Consider the following 16,336-nt stretch of genomic DNA (forward strand, 5'->3'; position numbering starts at 1 on the left):
TCAGCGGAGCGCGGCCCTGGAGCGAGCGGCCGGGGCCGGCGACCGAGAGCCGAGCGCTCCCTTCCTTGGCGTGAGGCAATCCTCCTCCCACGGTTTCGGGAAGCCCCGACGCTGCAGGCTTCCTCGCGGTAGTGGAGCCGCCCGGGCGTAGTTCCTCCACCGCTTCCTCCTCCTCCAGCTGCAACCACCGATTCTTCCTGCTTAACCAGGACTCCACCTCCCTGGGTTTGAAGCGCGCCCCTGGCTGGCGGATTTGGCGAGGAGAGCGGGGGAGGTGCAGTCTCGCGCACGCGCAGGCAGTGGGCGGCCCCGCCCCCGCCCAAGCCCCGCCCCCACGGCCCTGCTGGTGCGGCCGGTCCACCCGGGTCCCTCCGGCAAACCTGTCTCGGCGGGGCGGGGAGCGGAGCTTCCTCCTCCTTGTGCGGTGCTGCGCGGCCGCCGGATTTGTCCTTCCGCCCCTGCCTCCGCGGTGCCGAAGCGAGCGAGGGGACGAGCGGAAGGTGCGCTAGAGCCCACGCCCGCGATGCGGCTGGCGGGAGCATCGGCAGTCGCGGGGTCGCCTGCACGGGAGATGCCGCAGTGCGGGGAGCCGCAGCAGGCCCTGTCGCCCCCGGCCTCGCAGCTGCCTCTGGTCACACCTTCGGGGCCGCCGCTCCCCGCTCCGGGCAGCGTGACCATCAGCCGTCTTCCGGAGCCGCTGCTGCGGAGGCTTAGCGGGAGTTTGGACCGAGCGCCCGAGGGCCGGGGCTGGAGGAGGCTGGCCGAGGTGGCGGGGAGTCGGGGGCGCCTCCGGCTGAGGTGAGGCGCCGGGGGCTCAAGGGCAGGGTCACGTGGGAGCGGACTTTGGGCTTGGGGCGCGCGAGCACCGTGCGGTGGGCGCCGGGTGGGAGGACCGCGGCTGGTACCGGTGTGTGTCGTGGCCGCACGGGTCGTGCAGGGGCCGCTGGTGTGGCAGGAGCACCGAGAAAAGGGCGCGGGCAGCATTTGGTTAACCTTGCACAGGGACAGCTTTAACCCAGGAAAGTGCTGGACGTGTGAGAGATTCGAGATTGGACCCCGGGGGTGGCACCCTTTCCCTCCTGTCCTCTCCTTGGGCTGAGAAAGAGAAGTGGAGGTTGACGGAGGAGGATATTGAGAGCAGGAAGACTCTCTGGGGACCATTGTGATAGGGGAGTTCCGAAGGACTTAAAATGCAAACCTACGGGATATGGACACAGGCCTGGGAGACCTCAGGAAGGTTAGGGAGAAGTGCTGGTAAAAAGAGAACGAGAGGGAGGGGTTTGGGGTGCAGGAGGTCATGATGAAGCTTTTTCTGTGGGGAGGGCAGGATGGTGGGAAAGACTGAAGCTAAACTCACCATCTTCCTCCATCAACCAGCTCACCAAGCTGGCTTCTTGACTTCACCATGAACAGTAAACGGGAGGTGAAACTCTTTTCCTGTGACCAGGCTTCTTGGAACCGCTGCACTGGTGGTTCTTGAACTTTCCGTCTCAGGATTTCTTCCAGGGGTGTCCAACCTTTTGGCGTCCCAGGGCCACCCTGGAAGAATTGTCTTGGGCTACACATTAAATACATTGCCACATGTAATCACCAAAAAAAGTCCCATAATGTTTTAAGTAAGTTTATGATTTTGTGTTGGGCTGCATTTATAGCCATCCTGGGCTGCATGGGGCCGGCAGGCCACAGGTTGGACGCCCATGCAAAACTCTGAAGAATTTTTGAGGATCCCAGTGAGCTTTTTCTGTGGTTTCTATATATTACATACATACAGTATAGACTGATATTTGCCATGTTAGAAATTAAAACTATGGCATTTTTAAAGTATTAGCCTATTTTAAAAGAATAACACATTGCATGTTAACAGAAATAACATGTTTTTGTGGAAAAATGAGCTTCTCGAAAACAAAAAAATTAGCAAAGGCGCATTGTTTCCCATTTTGCACATCTTCCCGCCTTGGCTCCATTGCAGAGAGCTGGCTTCTTTTCTGTGCTTCTGCATTCATTCAGTCTGCTGCACTATCGCAGGACATGTAACACCAGATACTCCAGTGAACACTCCTCGAGAGAATGAATGAAAAAGATAACATCTTAGCGTTATTTTGAAAAATCATGTGGACCTTGTGGATCTCATGAAAGGGTCTCAAGACCTGCACAAGGGGTTCCCAGATCACACTTAGAACCACTGCTCTTTACCATTGTTACGATTTGGGTTTCCTTTTGCAGTTCTTTTTAACTTCTCATATCACTAAACTTTGTCTTATACTATATGTTATTTATGTACTTCTTTATAAACTCCTTGAGGACAGGAATTATTACTTAAGATTCTATGTATCATGCATAGAACCTATCTTATACACTCTAAATACTTTGGAATGAAGAGGAGAGATACTCAGCCCTAGCTGGTGTGGCTCAATGGATTGAGCATTGGACTGCGGACTGAAAGGTTGCAGGTTTGATTCCCCATCAGGGCACATGCCTGGGTTGCAGGCCAGGTCCCTAGTTGGGGGCATGAGAGGCAACTGATTGCTATTTCTCTCATACATCATGTCCCTCTCCCTCTCTCCCTCCTTTCCCCTCTCTCGAAAAATAAATAAAATCTTAAAAAAAAAAAAAAGAGGCGAGATAGTCATTCAAAATTATATTTACTAAGTGCCTATTATTTGCTAGAAGTTCCAGAATATAAAAGGATGACAAGTATTTAGCTCCTGTTAATAATGGCTTAGTAATGGACTGTCACTCTGGAACATTCACAAATAAACGCTAAATGCTATGTTGGTTGTGGAAAATAATGACAAGTTTTTATCATTTATTAACCACTTAGCATATACCTATGTACTATGTGTTTACATGCATTATCTACTTTACCCCTTAAACCTTAAGTTTGAGAGTTTCGGTTAAGCCAGAGTTGTAATGATTTGGGATTAGCTGGCCATACATAGGAGCCACAATAAGAGGACAGAATTAAGAAGTGGAAAAGCTCGCAAAGTTGAGCAGACAGGCGGCATATTTTTTTTTCACTCTGCTATGCAAAGAAAGTCCAAAATACTATTATTCTAGGTCCATAGATTTCAGAATCTCTAGACTTACAGTGATGGAAACCGTTGCCTTCTTTGGGGGTCAGATCACCAGATCTGAGATGGGTTAATCTGTGATATTATCCAGTACTCTAGGCTTTGGACTTTCCTGAGGCGGGCTCCTGGTTGGCGAGGAAGCAGAGAGGAGGGAGTGAGGCCCTGCCACTGTGAAAGCCTGGCCAATGGGCGCTAAAAGCAGCGGGCACCTGACATCAAGCATTCAGTGTTCCTCCCTAAGCCTCCGGTCAAGTGCTGTTAAAGGCTCCAGAATGGTGGTAGCTTTCTATACTACCTGGTGAAGTCGATATAGAGGAAAGGGCAGTCACCAAGAAGGGGTGACAAGCAACGAAGGGCATGCATGTTTGGAATCTGGGAACTTCAGGGCAGGAAGTCTGGTAAGAGACGACATTAGGGTGCTGAAGGTTAGTGCAGAGCAGGTTAGTTGTGGTGAGGAGCGTCAGGGCATCCTGAAGGTTAGAGAATTGGAGATCATTAAGTTCACGTGCCTGTTGAAGTCAGAATTAAACTAATAGAACGAAAGGTGAGTGCTGGGAACACAGAGTGACAGGTGAAGGGGCAAGGTAGGCTGGTGATGCTTACTCTATTTAAGACCAAAAAATTATTTTAAAGTCATTGCATAGTAATGGCAGAAGAGCGCCTCTAATAGCAGAGGCCCTGCAGGTATTTTTCTTTGAGGCAAACCTAGGAATTGTAGCGTGAGAGTCCAAGTGGGTAACAGTTCCCAGGAAAATGTGAGGTGCTTTTCTCTGAGTCTCTGGTTTCATGGCCCTAAAACCTCACAAACTCAAAAGGTTGTCTATTCTGGTTCTTTTCATTTGTTTCTGACTCTATAGCCTTCCTCAAACTAGATGAGAATAAACCACAAGCATCTGTTCTGAACTGTCCATCAGGAATTTGGAATCATTGTAAATGTTTTCAGATGCTTATTGATGGCTTAGAATAAATCCTTGCAGTATAGTCGTTTAGTTTCCCTCAACCATGTACATATGGGGAATACCCTAAATGCAAATTCAAGCCTAATTCCATTCCAGGCTCAGCTGATACTGAATGCTCCTTGCTGTGCATATAAATAGGCATAGGTTCTGAGGGTCCTGCACAAGCTACATAAGTTCTACGGTTGCATAGAACATGGGGGCCCCAGAGACTACGGAGCTTTCTGGACGCACCAATGGCTGCCTGAAATCCTTGGAGGACACTTAGACTGTGGACCAAGTGGACCAAGGAAACTCCGGCAGCCGCTGCGTACCTGCTGCCTGGCAGGTGCTCCCGTGGCTGCAGAAATCTGCACTCAGGGGGTCTGTGACAGGAAGAGGAACAACTGTGAAAACCTTCCTCCGGCCTCTACCTCTTCCTTCTCTATCTCTGCCGATTTTGGAGAGCCTTAGGGCTCAGGCTTCCTGGCTCTTCATCCACACTTCACCTAGCCCCCTTGTTGGTGTTATCCTTGCATCTCCTGACTTCGCATATGTTTAGGTTGATTACTCTCAGTTCATATCTTAAATCCATACCTTTGTTTTAAAGTCCCCATTCATTTTGTTGGAAGCCTATTTGCCTTCTCCTCTGGAATGACTCATAGACATCTTAAACATGACTGTGTCCAAAATCTAACATAAGCCTCTTTCTCTTGCAGTTTTTTGTATCTCGGTCAGTGGCCACTACATCCTTCCTTTTGCTGGGGCCTGAGTTTTTCCTGACTCCGCATGTGCACGCCACATCCCTTTTCTCACACACCTTGCCTGCTGTCTCTGCTGTGCAGCTCCGGAATCCAACCTCCGTGGCCACAACACCAGGGCAAGCCACATTCTCTCTCCCCTGACTGCCCCAGTAGCTGCCCAGCTTCTCCTGCTCTGCCCGCCCCCCGTCTGTTCTCAGTACATCAGTCAGAACGATTCTTTTAACACATGAAATCAGTCTTAGCCTTCCTCTGCTCACAACACAGGGTAAAAACCCATTTAGCTAACATTTAACTTTCGGACCTGATATCCTATATTGTCTCCCTCCCTTTCTCTACTCTTGTCCAAACCTGCTTTCTGGGTTCTCCATAGAGATTGTAGTGTCTTTGTCCTGCCGTTGACTCAGCCTGAGTTGGTCTGCACAGATGGACCTCGTGACTTGCTCCTTCACCCCTTCAAATGTTTGCTTAAAAGTCACCCTCTCGGCCCTGGCCAGGTAGCTCAGCTGGTTAGAGCCGTGTCCCTCTCCACCAAGGTTGCAGGTTCGGTCCCTGGTCAGGGCACATATAAGAAACAACCAATGAATGCAGAAATAAGTAGAACAACAAATCGATGTTTCTCTCTCCTCTAAAATCAGTTAAAAAGTCACCTTCTCAATGAGTTCTACTCTGATAACATTTAAAATTACCCCCTTCATCTACTCTCTGCTCTAACGTTGCCTGTCTCTCCCTTTGCTTCGCTTTGTTTTTCTCCATAGCGTCAGTCACTGTTGGATGGATGGATATACAGGGAGAGAGAGAGAAATCTGTGTGTGTGTGTTCTCCTGTAGAAAAATTCAGGAGGATAAGGAATTTTGCTTGGTTTGCTGCTATACAATGTATCCTCAAAGATAGGGGAAAAGGCTGGCCTATTTTGTGTGATTAGTAAATAGTTGTTGACTTAATAAATATTCCAAAGAGTAAGTGTATCAAAAAGAGAAGTAAAAGAGCCTACAAACAGTGCCATAGTTTGTACCCTAAAAGATGAATGATATGTTTTATTTGATTATATACTTTTAAACATAAAGATAAGTATAGATACTTTTTTTTAAAGCAAAGTCCATTTTGTTCAGTAAGAGTCTTTTAATTTAAATCAGAAATTCCAAATTAGGGCTGGTGGAAACCACTTCAAAGCACAGTCTTACAGGAATGTAACTAAAAAAGAAATAAAAGTCGGTACACATTAGCATCACCTTAGCTGAAAGCAGGTGCTCATGTGGAAACTTAGTAAAAGGAAAGGAGACAGAGAAATTTGTTTTTCTCCTGTGCCTCCTGTTTTGGAGCAGAAAGCATTGTCTACTTCAACTTGATCTTTATTTATTTTAAAGAGAAAAAAATTGTTTTTAATTTTCTCTATATCAGCATAAACATTAATTAAAGAATCACTTGGTTGCATTTGCTGAGATGGCTTCTTAATTTCAGGTACCAGATCCTGATAACCTTTCTGAATCATAAAAACTATACTGAGCATACAGCATCTTTGTTTTTATAAATCTCCTATTCTCATTATTTGAAAGATTTGTAATTCTTATGTTGTTTCGAATACTGGTTCCTTGACCTGGCTGTTATGAGGACTAGTAATAGACATTTTTACAATAAAGGACCAACAGGCGTCTTCTGTCAGCTTCTGTTTTTGCAACCATTGTATTCACCGTTATTTCGTAAAAGAAAAGACACTTTAACACTCAAAAGTATAGAAAAGACAATCTTTGGGTAAAGACAGTCTTGTCCTTATTTTCACCATCTTACCACGGACTTCAGATTGTGCTGCCCCTGGTCTGCAGTGTGGAATTTGGGAATGGATGATTTATATGTTATGAAGATTCACACTTAACAGGAGTTCTGGATATATAACTATAACAAGGATCCTTAGAAAGAAACACCTAGTTAATAAATACAGTGAGAGGAAACATTGGAGGACAGTATCAGGTTACCAAAATAGTAGCTACTCAAAAGACTTTTAAGGTAAAACTAGAACAGTTCCAGAAATGAACATAAGAAACTATCCTTAATATTCTTTTGATACGCCCATACTTTTATTGCATAATAGGACTATTTATTGAGTACTTATTATTTGCCAAGCCGTGTGCTAAGTTCTTTCTACATGGATTATCTAATTTAAGACTAACAATCCTATGAGATAAATGATACTACTATTGAAGTTATTTTGGTTGGATATGTTTTTTATGAGGGAACTAACTTTATCACAGAATTATAAATCTTGAGTGACCTTTAAATAAATGCTATGACATCCTTTTAATAAAACTGATCAAAATGAATGTGGATTAAGACTATTTCAAGTCATAAGAAAGCTTGCCAAACACAGCTGTGGTACAATTATATTCGATCACCTATTCAGGCGTCCAGGCTTTTTAGTTATGATTGAAATTCACTCAGTAACCATTTAATTTTGAATAATTAATATGAGCAAGACAGATATTAGGTATTGAGGGATTAAATATATATGTAATGTATATATATGATGGGGTTTCTGGTTTCAAGGAGTACTGTAATCTAGTTAATACATGCTTATGAAAGAAAAGCTCATGGTTTTAAGACAGAATCATGGGAAATTAAACTTGTAGATCAGGGATCTGTAAACAGTGGCCTGTGGGACAAATTCTGGCCACTGCCTGGTTTTGTGTAGCTAATGAGCTAAGAATGGTTTTTATATTTAAAAAATTGTTAAACAAAACACACAAGAAGGAAGACTGTGTGATAGAGACTCTATTGCCCATAGAGCCTAAAATATTTACTCTCCAGCAGTTTAAGGAAAAGTTTGCCAGCCCGTGGAATATAAGATAAACACCACTGGGAAACTGTGTCTGAAGTGTGATTGAAGGGCTGGTGTGGTCTGGGAGAAGCAAGGGTTTATGTTGGTCTGTAGTTCAGACTGGCAGAAAGGAAGGGGTGCCTGCAGACGTTTATGAGGTGCAAATTCGACAGCATATCACGGAAGTTACCTAAAGGCTTTGTCACCTTTGTTGTTATGTCTCTTTGTAAAGTTTTTTTGTTTTATTTTGATTGTTTGATTTTTCCTCATTGTTTTTCCTTCTCTTGAATGTTTGTTACTTGTATTTGCCTTTCCTGTGAAATGATTGAAATCTATAATCCCTGTCACATAATTGATGGCCTCCTGCAGTCTGATCTCAGCCTGTCTTTCTGACCTTGTACACCACTACTGAACACAGTAGCATTGAAAAGGACATTGTACATGTCTGTTAAATACCGGTATGAAAAAAGAATAGTTTCAACACAGATTCCTTTGAGCAGAGGATAGCAGACTTTTCTGTAAAGAACTAAACAGTAAATATTTTCAGCTTTGCAGACAAACTGCTCACCTGTGCCATTGTAATAGGAAAGCAGCCATATACATTTGTAAAGACGTAAATTAATGAGTCTGGCTGTGTTCCACTCAAACTATTTACAAAATCTGGTGACTGGGCAGGGTGAGCCCGCAGACCATAGGGTGCCTGCTCCATGTGCAAGGGTATTTCTGAGCACTTACAAGTCCTTTGAATGTCACTAGTATTGTCTTTTTATTTTATTTTTTTGTAATTATAGAAAATATGAGTACACATAGTAAAAATTCAATAGTACAAAAAGCTTTGTAGTGAAAAGTGCACCATCCAGCCACGCGCCCTGCTCCCCATGGGCTCTGGCCTCGTCCCTCTGCAGGGCAGCCACTGCCACGGGTTCCTGGCCATCTTTGCAAAGTTACTCCACATAGATAAGAACTTGCTAATAAAAATGGTATCTTACAGAACATACACTGTTTCGTAGCTTGCTTTCCTCATGCAAATACCCACATAGACACAGTACTTTGATCATACAAAATACTGTATGTTAATTTTTTTGTTTTTCAGTATGTCAGAGATGCATGCCTCTTGTACTTACATTTTATATAAGTACAAGAAAGAGTAGAGAAACGTATCTCATCTCCCTATCCCCAAGATAACGGTAAAAATGTTGATCAAAATCAAGGCCGCATTTCTCGCACATGAAACTTCCAGCGTTCTCTTGTTCTCACGGGAGCTGAGCTGGATGTAGGAATGAGGAGGACTCCCCTGTGGTGGCAGGAGGAGGAAGAAAAGACAGTAGCATTTGTAACATAAATAGTTTTCTGCCACTCAGCACCTTGCAGTCTATTTCCTACACCACCTCTGGTGCCAAACGCGGAGCGGGCATGCTACATTGAGGAAAGTTGCTAACCTGAATGAAATCTGTCTTTTTCAGTTGCCTGGACTTGGAGCAGTGCTCCCTTAAGGTCTTGGAGCCGGAAGGAAGCCCCAGCCTGTGTCTCCTGAGGCTCCTGGGTGAGAAGGGCTGCACCGTGGCGGAGCTGAGCGACTTCCTGCAGGCCCTGGAGCACACCGAGGCCCTCCAGCTTCTCAGCCCCCCAGGTAGGTGGCCCCGGCTGTGTTCCCCGGGAGTTCGCGGAGGCACACAGGAGGAAACCAGCGCATTTGACTGGATGACTTGTGTTAAATGTTTTTGGAAAAGGTAAATGTAGGGAGCCTTCATTTTTCCCAGGGCTGACGCAGATAAAGAACATACAAAAAGCAAATACAATGCATAAACATTGATTGGAGTGTGGTTTAAAAAACCTGCTATTTAAGACATTTTGGGACAAGTAGAACAATTTAAATATAACCTGTGAGTTAGATATTACAGAATTATATGATAATGGTATTGTTCTTCTATAGAAGACTGTCTTTATTCCAAGGAGATTCATGCTGAAGTATTTAGGGGTAAGGTTTCTGTGACTTCTGTTGAAATAGTATAGCCACCAAAAAAAAATACACACACACACACACACGTACATTTCTTCATATGTATGTACATGAATGGAGTCAAACAGATATGCCAAATATTTATTGTTTAAAGTTTTTTGCCAGCACGATGCTTTTGAAATGTTCATTGACTGGATGTGATTTTTTTCCTGACTGTATCAGTGTTGAGTGCGGTTTCTCACTTCCAAAGTGAGATATGAGGAATAGGAAACGGTCCCTGCTGCCCACCTCTGCGGATAGAGTCGGTCAGCTGCAATAGTGTCAGGCAGGAGGGACCAAGTCATCTCAGGCATCTGGCGGCGGTAGCAGCGCGCGGACCTCTTTCCAGGGCGGGCATCCAGTCGGTCATTACAGGCCCCGCTAGAAGCGAAGCAGCCATGGACTGAGTGCTCTCTGTCGCACGTGCCTTTGATTTTATTCGACAACAAACTTGTTTGTGATAATATGTTTAAGTTTTTACTGTATCTGTTCTGGGGTTGGGGAATGAGGGCACATGACGGTGGCGTGCTATCAACCACATGGACCAGAAACCCCGACGCCAGTTGGCATCACAAAGGGAGCATGTTGGCTCTTCTAACTGAAAAGTCTTGAAGCAGGTTGGGCTTCAAGACAGGAGGCAGGGATCAGCCTTGTTTGCAAGGTGTTGGTTTATCTTCATCTTTGCTCTTCCTTTCCTTACACTGGCTTCCCCCGACACCGACTTTCTTCGTAGGCACAAGGTATCTACTGGCTGCTTTTGCGTTCATCTCTGTCCAGCAAAAATCATAAGATTCACTTTAATTAACTAATTTTGTCCCTTCGTGCCTCTCCCTCCACCCGTTCCTGTGGCCAGGGAGATGGAATGTGCTGATTTGCCTGGCTCAAAGCCAGGAGTAGCTGTTGGGTTGAGCCGGCCTTCTAGAAACCACACCAAACAGAATCTACACATGGCCCACCAAGCAAAAGTGGCCTGTTGGAAGGAGCGAGGAGGCCACAGACACTGGGGAGGGAACTAAAAAGTCTGCTACAAATGGAAACGACCCTGGGTTATGAGTCAGCAATCCGGGACTTACAGGTTATCTTCTACTTTACAAGGCCTAATGTAGATGATAAAATAGGCCTCCTATAAATGCCTCCTTTGTGTTCTGCACCGTACTGGCTGCTTGACCTATATGCTCCTCGTTGCCTCCTCGTACCGAGAGGTATGGGGTAGGAACCACTAGCTGCTCATGCAGATCCCGTCTACATAAAACTGTTGTCTGTCTCCAGTCAGTAAACCTTCCCTTAAGGTGATCTTTATCCATTTTTATATCCCTCAGAGCCTAGAATAGAACCCAGTGGTTGCAATGATTAAAGTCTTCCAGTCTGGGGTGCTCTGTTAGCTGCTAAGTTCTCATACTTCAAGGAGTGCCAGGGCCTCTGACAACTTAGGAACCTCTCCAGGAAGTAAATGTAATTTTATATCTTATTCTTCTCCAATAATTACACTGAATTACTCTGCCCACTGGTCATCACATCTGTAAACTGAGCGTCAGTGTGCCCTGCATCGCGGAGTTGCAGGAGTTACGTGAACTAATGCCGTGCTGAGTCGCATTTAGACAAGAGAGGCCTCACATCTCATGATCGGTAGAGTGAGGGCTGCCCTGAGATCTGCAGTTTCCAGTTTCTCACAGTTTCCCATGTACAAGACTGGGCTTGACTGCAGTTGGGCCACGTGTGTATTTCTGTGTAGCCTGAAATTTTAAACAATGTGGTTTAATTTTTGACAAGTCAGCAATGAATACAGTACCAGGCTATAATAAATATCAGTAATCTTTTTTTTTTCTGAAAAGTTTATTTTTGCTTTTTGTATTTTTCTCCACATGGTAGGATTAGCACTTTACTGTTCATTGTTCTCCTGTGCAGATCATTCTGATATTTGGAAGTTGCCTACCCCCTGGGACTTTTTCACATTTGAGGTGAGAACAGGACAAGGAGTGCAGTTTCTATACGACCATTATGCCTGTTCCTGGGAAGTTTTAGGTCATATTAGCCATAGTCGATTAGGAATCAGTTATTACTTAAACGTTAATTATTGCTTTAAGAGGAAATATTTTGGGATCTGACAAAGCTCAGTAATTTTAGGAAGAAATAGTTTACTGTTAGCTTTCTATTTACATCTTTTGTGGATAACCTAAAACCCTTAATTTACAGATATTTCAACAAAGAAATATAAGAATTGGCCCTGGCTGGTATGGCTCAGTGGATTGAGCACCAATCTGGGAAACAAAGGGTCGCTGGTTTGATTCCCAATCAGGGCACATGCCTGGGTTGCAGGCCGGGTCCCCAGTGAGGGGGCACGTGAGAGGCAACCACACATTGATGTTTCTCTCCCTCTCTACCTCCCTCCTCCTCTCTCTAAAAATAAATAAATAAATAAATAAAATCTTTTAAAAAATAATTGTAGAGAATTTTAATACTTTAATAAGGATAATGATGAGAAAAACTACTGGAATTATATTAAAAATGGAAGCTCTGATAGAATCAACTTAATTTGGGATTTTGTTCATTCATTCAGTAAACACTTACTGTATTCCCGTACCCTTGCTGTGCTGGGCACTGTGTACCGAGAAGTCAGAGATAACTGCAAGAGTGCTCCTGCCTGCCGGAAGTTCAGTCCAGTAAGGCAGACAAGCCTGTAAATGATCCTGTCTGGTATAATCATAAAGACAAGTACAGAAAGTTTTATCTGATCTCCAGGTTTTCTTTTGCAGTGTATTCCTGAACCTTGATGAAAATACAAACTAGAAATACTGTTTTCTCTCTTTTTTTTTTGAAGTACCGCAGTTTCATAGGAGAACGTTAGTTCTTAATTCACAGGCAGTCCAATGATCTTTCTCTGATTATCTGTGTAGAGAGGTCTGTTTTGGGTAAGTTGGCTGTCAAAGATGCTGTGAGCCTGAGAACAGACCTTCCAGCCCTAAATGCAGGGAGGAGAGGAAGCGCTCAACTTCTCTCAGTCCCACTTTGCCGCGCTCCATGCCGGTGATTCGTGGAAGGCCGCCAGGGATCGCCAAGGCGCTGGCTGCGGGATCCGTCCCTCTGCTTTGAGAACGCGGCCAAGCTCCTTGTCTGCCTTGGTGTGGGGAGTCCAGGAGCAGCTGGGGCGGCGCCCCGACCCCTGCCTGCCGCCTGTGCCGTGGCTGGGAGCTGACTCCAGTGGCCCCTCGCTCACCAGGAGGCCTGAGCCCTGGCCGCTCCCCCAGGAGTCTTGCCGCTGTGGGCTCTCACACCTGCTGTATTTTCTGAGGGAGCACCCGCCACGGGACTGAGGTTTTACCCTCTTCTGCTTTCTCTCTCATTGGGCATTTCCACTGCACGTGGGTAGGCCAGCTTGTCCTTCACATTGTACCTTCAGAAGAGTACTATTAAGAACATTTAAATTTTAAATGTGAGCAAACAGTTATGTGGAACATGAGATTTCTGGAAGTTTTCATTTGGCTAGCATCACAGTTATTGACAAAGGTAGGTGAGAGGCCAGGTCTGCTGGCCCTGACCAGCACACAATGTCATTTCCATAATGCAGGGAAATTTCTGGGTGGTTTGGGGAACTTAGTTAGTGATTATGACCTTAGTTGCCTCTTTGATCCATGGACTTCAATTTTTTTTCTTTGTGCCAAATTAAAATACTCAAATACTGGATCTTAACTTATAAGGGACTTTTCTTACTTCATGAGCAGCAGAAATTTTCGAAAGGAAAAATATCAAGCAGTGAAAAGAGGCAAAGGTGGAATGGATGGGAACAAGGATAAGGAAGAAGGAAGAGATAGAAAGGGAGAAGTAAATGAGATCTGAAAAGTGTATCTCCACCCGGGGGTGTTCAGGGTCACTGGGACGTTAGCCACATTAGGTGCTGCTGTCAATTGGCTTGTAAGATGACGTACATGGACATACTCCAGTCATGTGATGGAGGGAGACTGTTTGAGGAGAGGAATGGGTATTCATTCTGGGGCACTGCGGGGCACTCTCCCATGAGAGCTTAGAAATTATCACAATAACTTTGACTAAGAGTTTTAGATGGAAAGTGATGGAATTTTTTTTTTTTTTTGGTTCATGGCCTCTGAAAATAGATGCATTATAATGGATACAATCGCTCTGTTCCTGGAAAAGCCATTTATAAATTACATCAATATTTAAGTGCATTGTGAGAGAGAGTAACTTAAAGGCAAACTATGCTGAGCCCTTCTGTCAAGTCAGGAATCACCCTAACCTGTCTGCTATGCTGTGTGTGGAAAGCACAGTCCTTGTGTTCCATCGTACCTTGTCAGATTCTCCCCGGCTTACAGGAAATCGAGTAACCTCTTTGACTTCTCTGCAGATGTTATCTGAAAATAGACCTGTTTGTCAGGAAGCTCTGCATTCACCCTTCAAAACAGAACTTTCATTTGTGTGCCTCAGTGCACCCTCCATAGCTCTGGGCCATCTCCTTTCCTTACCTTTGTTCAGCATCTCTGGCCAGTGGGCGCTATGAGCGTGGTTAAAGGTTGGCCACGGTTCCCCGTCACACAATGCTACGTGGGAGGAAGGAAGCATGAGCGGTTAAAACACGGGAGGTATTGTGACTTCTCTACTACTCACCAGGGTTGGTTTCCAAATCACATTTTTCCTTTCAATTCTCAGTTGTTGAAGTAGTAAATAATACATACATGTATTTGCTTCCTTATTGAAGACTAGACTATTAAATTGTTGGTACAGGACAGGCGTATAAATTTTGAGTTTGCATGTATATTAAAAATCATTTAGCACCAGCTGGTGTGGCTCAGTGGGTTGAGCGCCAGCCTGCAAACCGAAGGTTTGCGGGTTTAATTCCCAGTCAGGGCACATGCCTGGCTGGGTTGCAGGCCAGGTCCCTGGTTGGGCCCGGCGAGAAGCAACCAATCAGTGTTTCTCTTGCACATCAATGTTTCTCTCCCTCTCTTTCTCCCTCCCTTCCCCTCTCTCTAGAAATGAGTAAATGAAACCTTAAAAAAAAATCATTTAGTCTTGTCTCCCACACAAGGGAAGGATACCTTTTAGAACCTTCTGGCCCTGTGGGCCCTTGCCACTAAAGTCATGCATTCCTTTTAAAACACTCTAGGGAGAAAGCCTTTTCATTTCAATGTTCTTGTCTCTGTTCTCTTTGAATCATAGCAGAGCATATTCGCCTTGGTAAATTCATAAGCACTGTCACAATGCGAGAGATTGCAGGCTGCCTGACACACTCCCTTCAGTGGGAGGAGCTTGCTGCTGCAGAAGATGGGATTAGCGCAGAATATGGGATTAGCGCAGACCACGGGATTAGCACTGGAGGTGCTTCGACAGTCACCAAGGGAAGGACAGTCACCAAGGGAAGATAATAACCCTGTGAGGTGGTGGAGGTGTTAATTAACTTGATTGTGGTAATCATTTCACTTGTGTATGTATATTAAATCATGTTGTACACACTAAATATATGAAATGTTTATTTGTCAATTATGCCTCAATAAAGTTGGAAGGAAAAAAAGAGGCACTGGGATAAGAAAAGTCTGAGAATTTTATTTCTTATGATAATTTTTAAATCCTCACCCGAGGACTTGTTCATTGATTTGGGGAAGGGAAGGTGGGGAAGAAACGTCAATTGGTTGTCTCCTGTAGGTGCCCTCACTGGGGGACAAACCTGCGACCTAGGTGTGTGCCCTAACTGGTAATCAAACACTCAGCCTTTTGGCGTATAGGATGATGCTCCAACCAATGTAGCTACCCAGCCAGGGCAAAAGTTTTAGGATTTTCAAGTCTAAGAAAACCTGTATTTGTATGCTGGTTCTGCCATTTTTGCTATGAAAAAAAATTAATTTCAGAGAGGTTAAATAATTTACCCCAGTTAATTTGGATGACCAAATTACTTCATTTTCTTTTTTTTTTTTTAAGATTTTATTTATTTATTTTAGAGAGAGAGAAAGGTAGGGAGAAAGAGAGGGACAGAAACATCAATGGGAGAGAAAAGCATCCATCAGTTGCCTATCACACAGGCCGTGACCAGGGACCAGACCCACAACTCAGGCATGTGCCCTGACCGGGAATCAGAACGGCGACCTTCGGCTTTGTGGGACAACCCTCAACCAACTGAGCCACAGCAGTCAGAGCTTAACTTCATTTTCTTCATTGTAACGTAGATCTAATCAGTATTTAACTCATTCGGTTATTTTGAAGGTGAGAGATCAGAATGCCTGGCACATACAAAGCAGTCGGGAAATTGCTGCTACAGTAATTATTCTTATTATACATTTATTCACAAATAGGTGTTGAACACCCACTGTATCACCATATGCCAGGCATTGTTCCAGTAAACTCATGACTAAGAAAAACAAGGTCATTGCTCTCATGAAGCTTCTGCTTTAGTAGATGAGACAGGCAATAAACAACAGGGGTTTCAGGTGGATAGTGTGATCAAGCAAGACCACAAAGCAGGGTGGAAGCAACAGAGAACCAGGATGGAGGAGGAGCTCGTTTAGGGACGGGTCCCAAAGAAGCTGGAGGCTCTGCCGTGAGAGGGTGGGGGGCTGAGAGGGAAATCTGGTGCGGGGCCGGGGCGGGGGAAGGCAGAAAACACCTGTCTCCTGGGGGAAAGAGGACGGTAGCGCCTGGAGCACGGCGAGCAAGGAGGAGGGGGCAGGGCCCGGGCCCAGCGCTGGCCCTCGCGGACCCTCGTGGGCGTGGTCAGGAGTGTGGATTTTCCCAAGTGCGCGCAAGGGGAGGGCTTT

General features: G+C 45.0%; 1 protein-coding gene across 1 annotated transcript in view; it reads left to right on the top strand.

Annotated features, from left to right (window-relative positions):
* The first annotated feature begins 523 nt into the window (after positions 1 to 523).
* Positions 524 to 16,336, top strand: part of MALT1 (MALT1 paracaspase) — a 52,513-nt gene continuing 36,700 nt past the window's right edge. Inside the window, exons 1-2 of the mRNA XM_054583736.1 lie at positions 524 to 798; positions 9,043 to 9,209. Coding sequence (XP_054439711.1) covers positions 524 to 798; positions 9,043 to 9,209 — 442 coding nt within the window. The remainder of the gene's footprint in view (positions 799 to 9,042; positions 9,210 to 16,336) is intronic.

The sequence above is a fragment of the Pteronotus mesoamericanus genome, unplaced genomic scaffold (assembly GCF_021234165.1).
Source record: "Pteronotus mesoamericanus isolate MK-2021 breed Mesoamerican mustached bat unplaced genomic scaffold, CSHL_Meso_final contig_74, whole genome shotgun sequence".
Classification (NCBI taxonomy): Eukaryota; Metazoa; Chordata; class Mammalia; order Chiroptera; family Mormoopidae; genus Pteronotus; species Pteronotus mesoamericanus.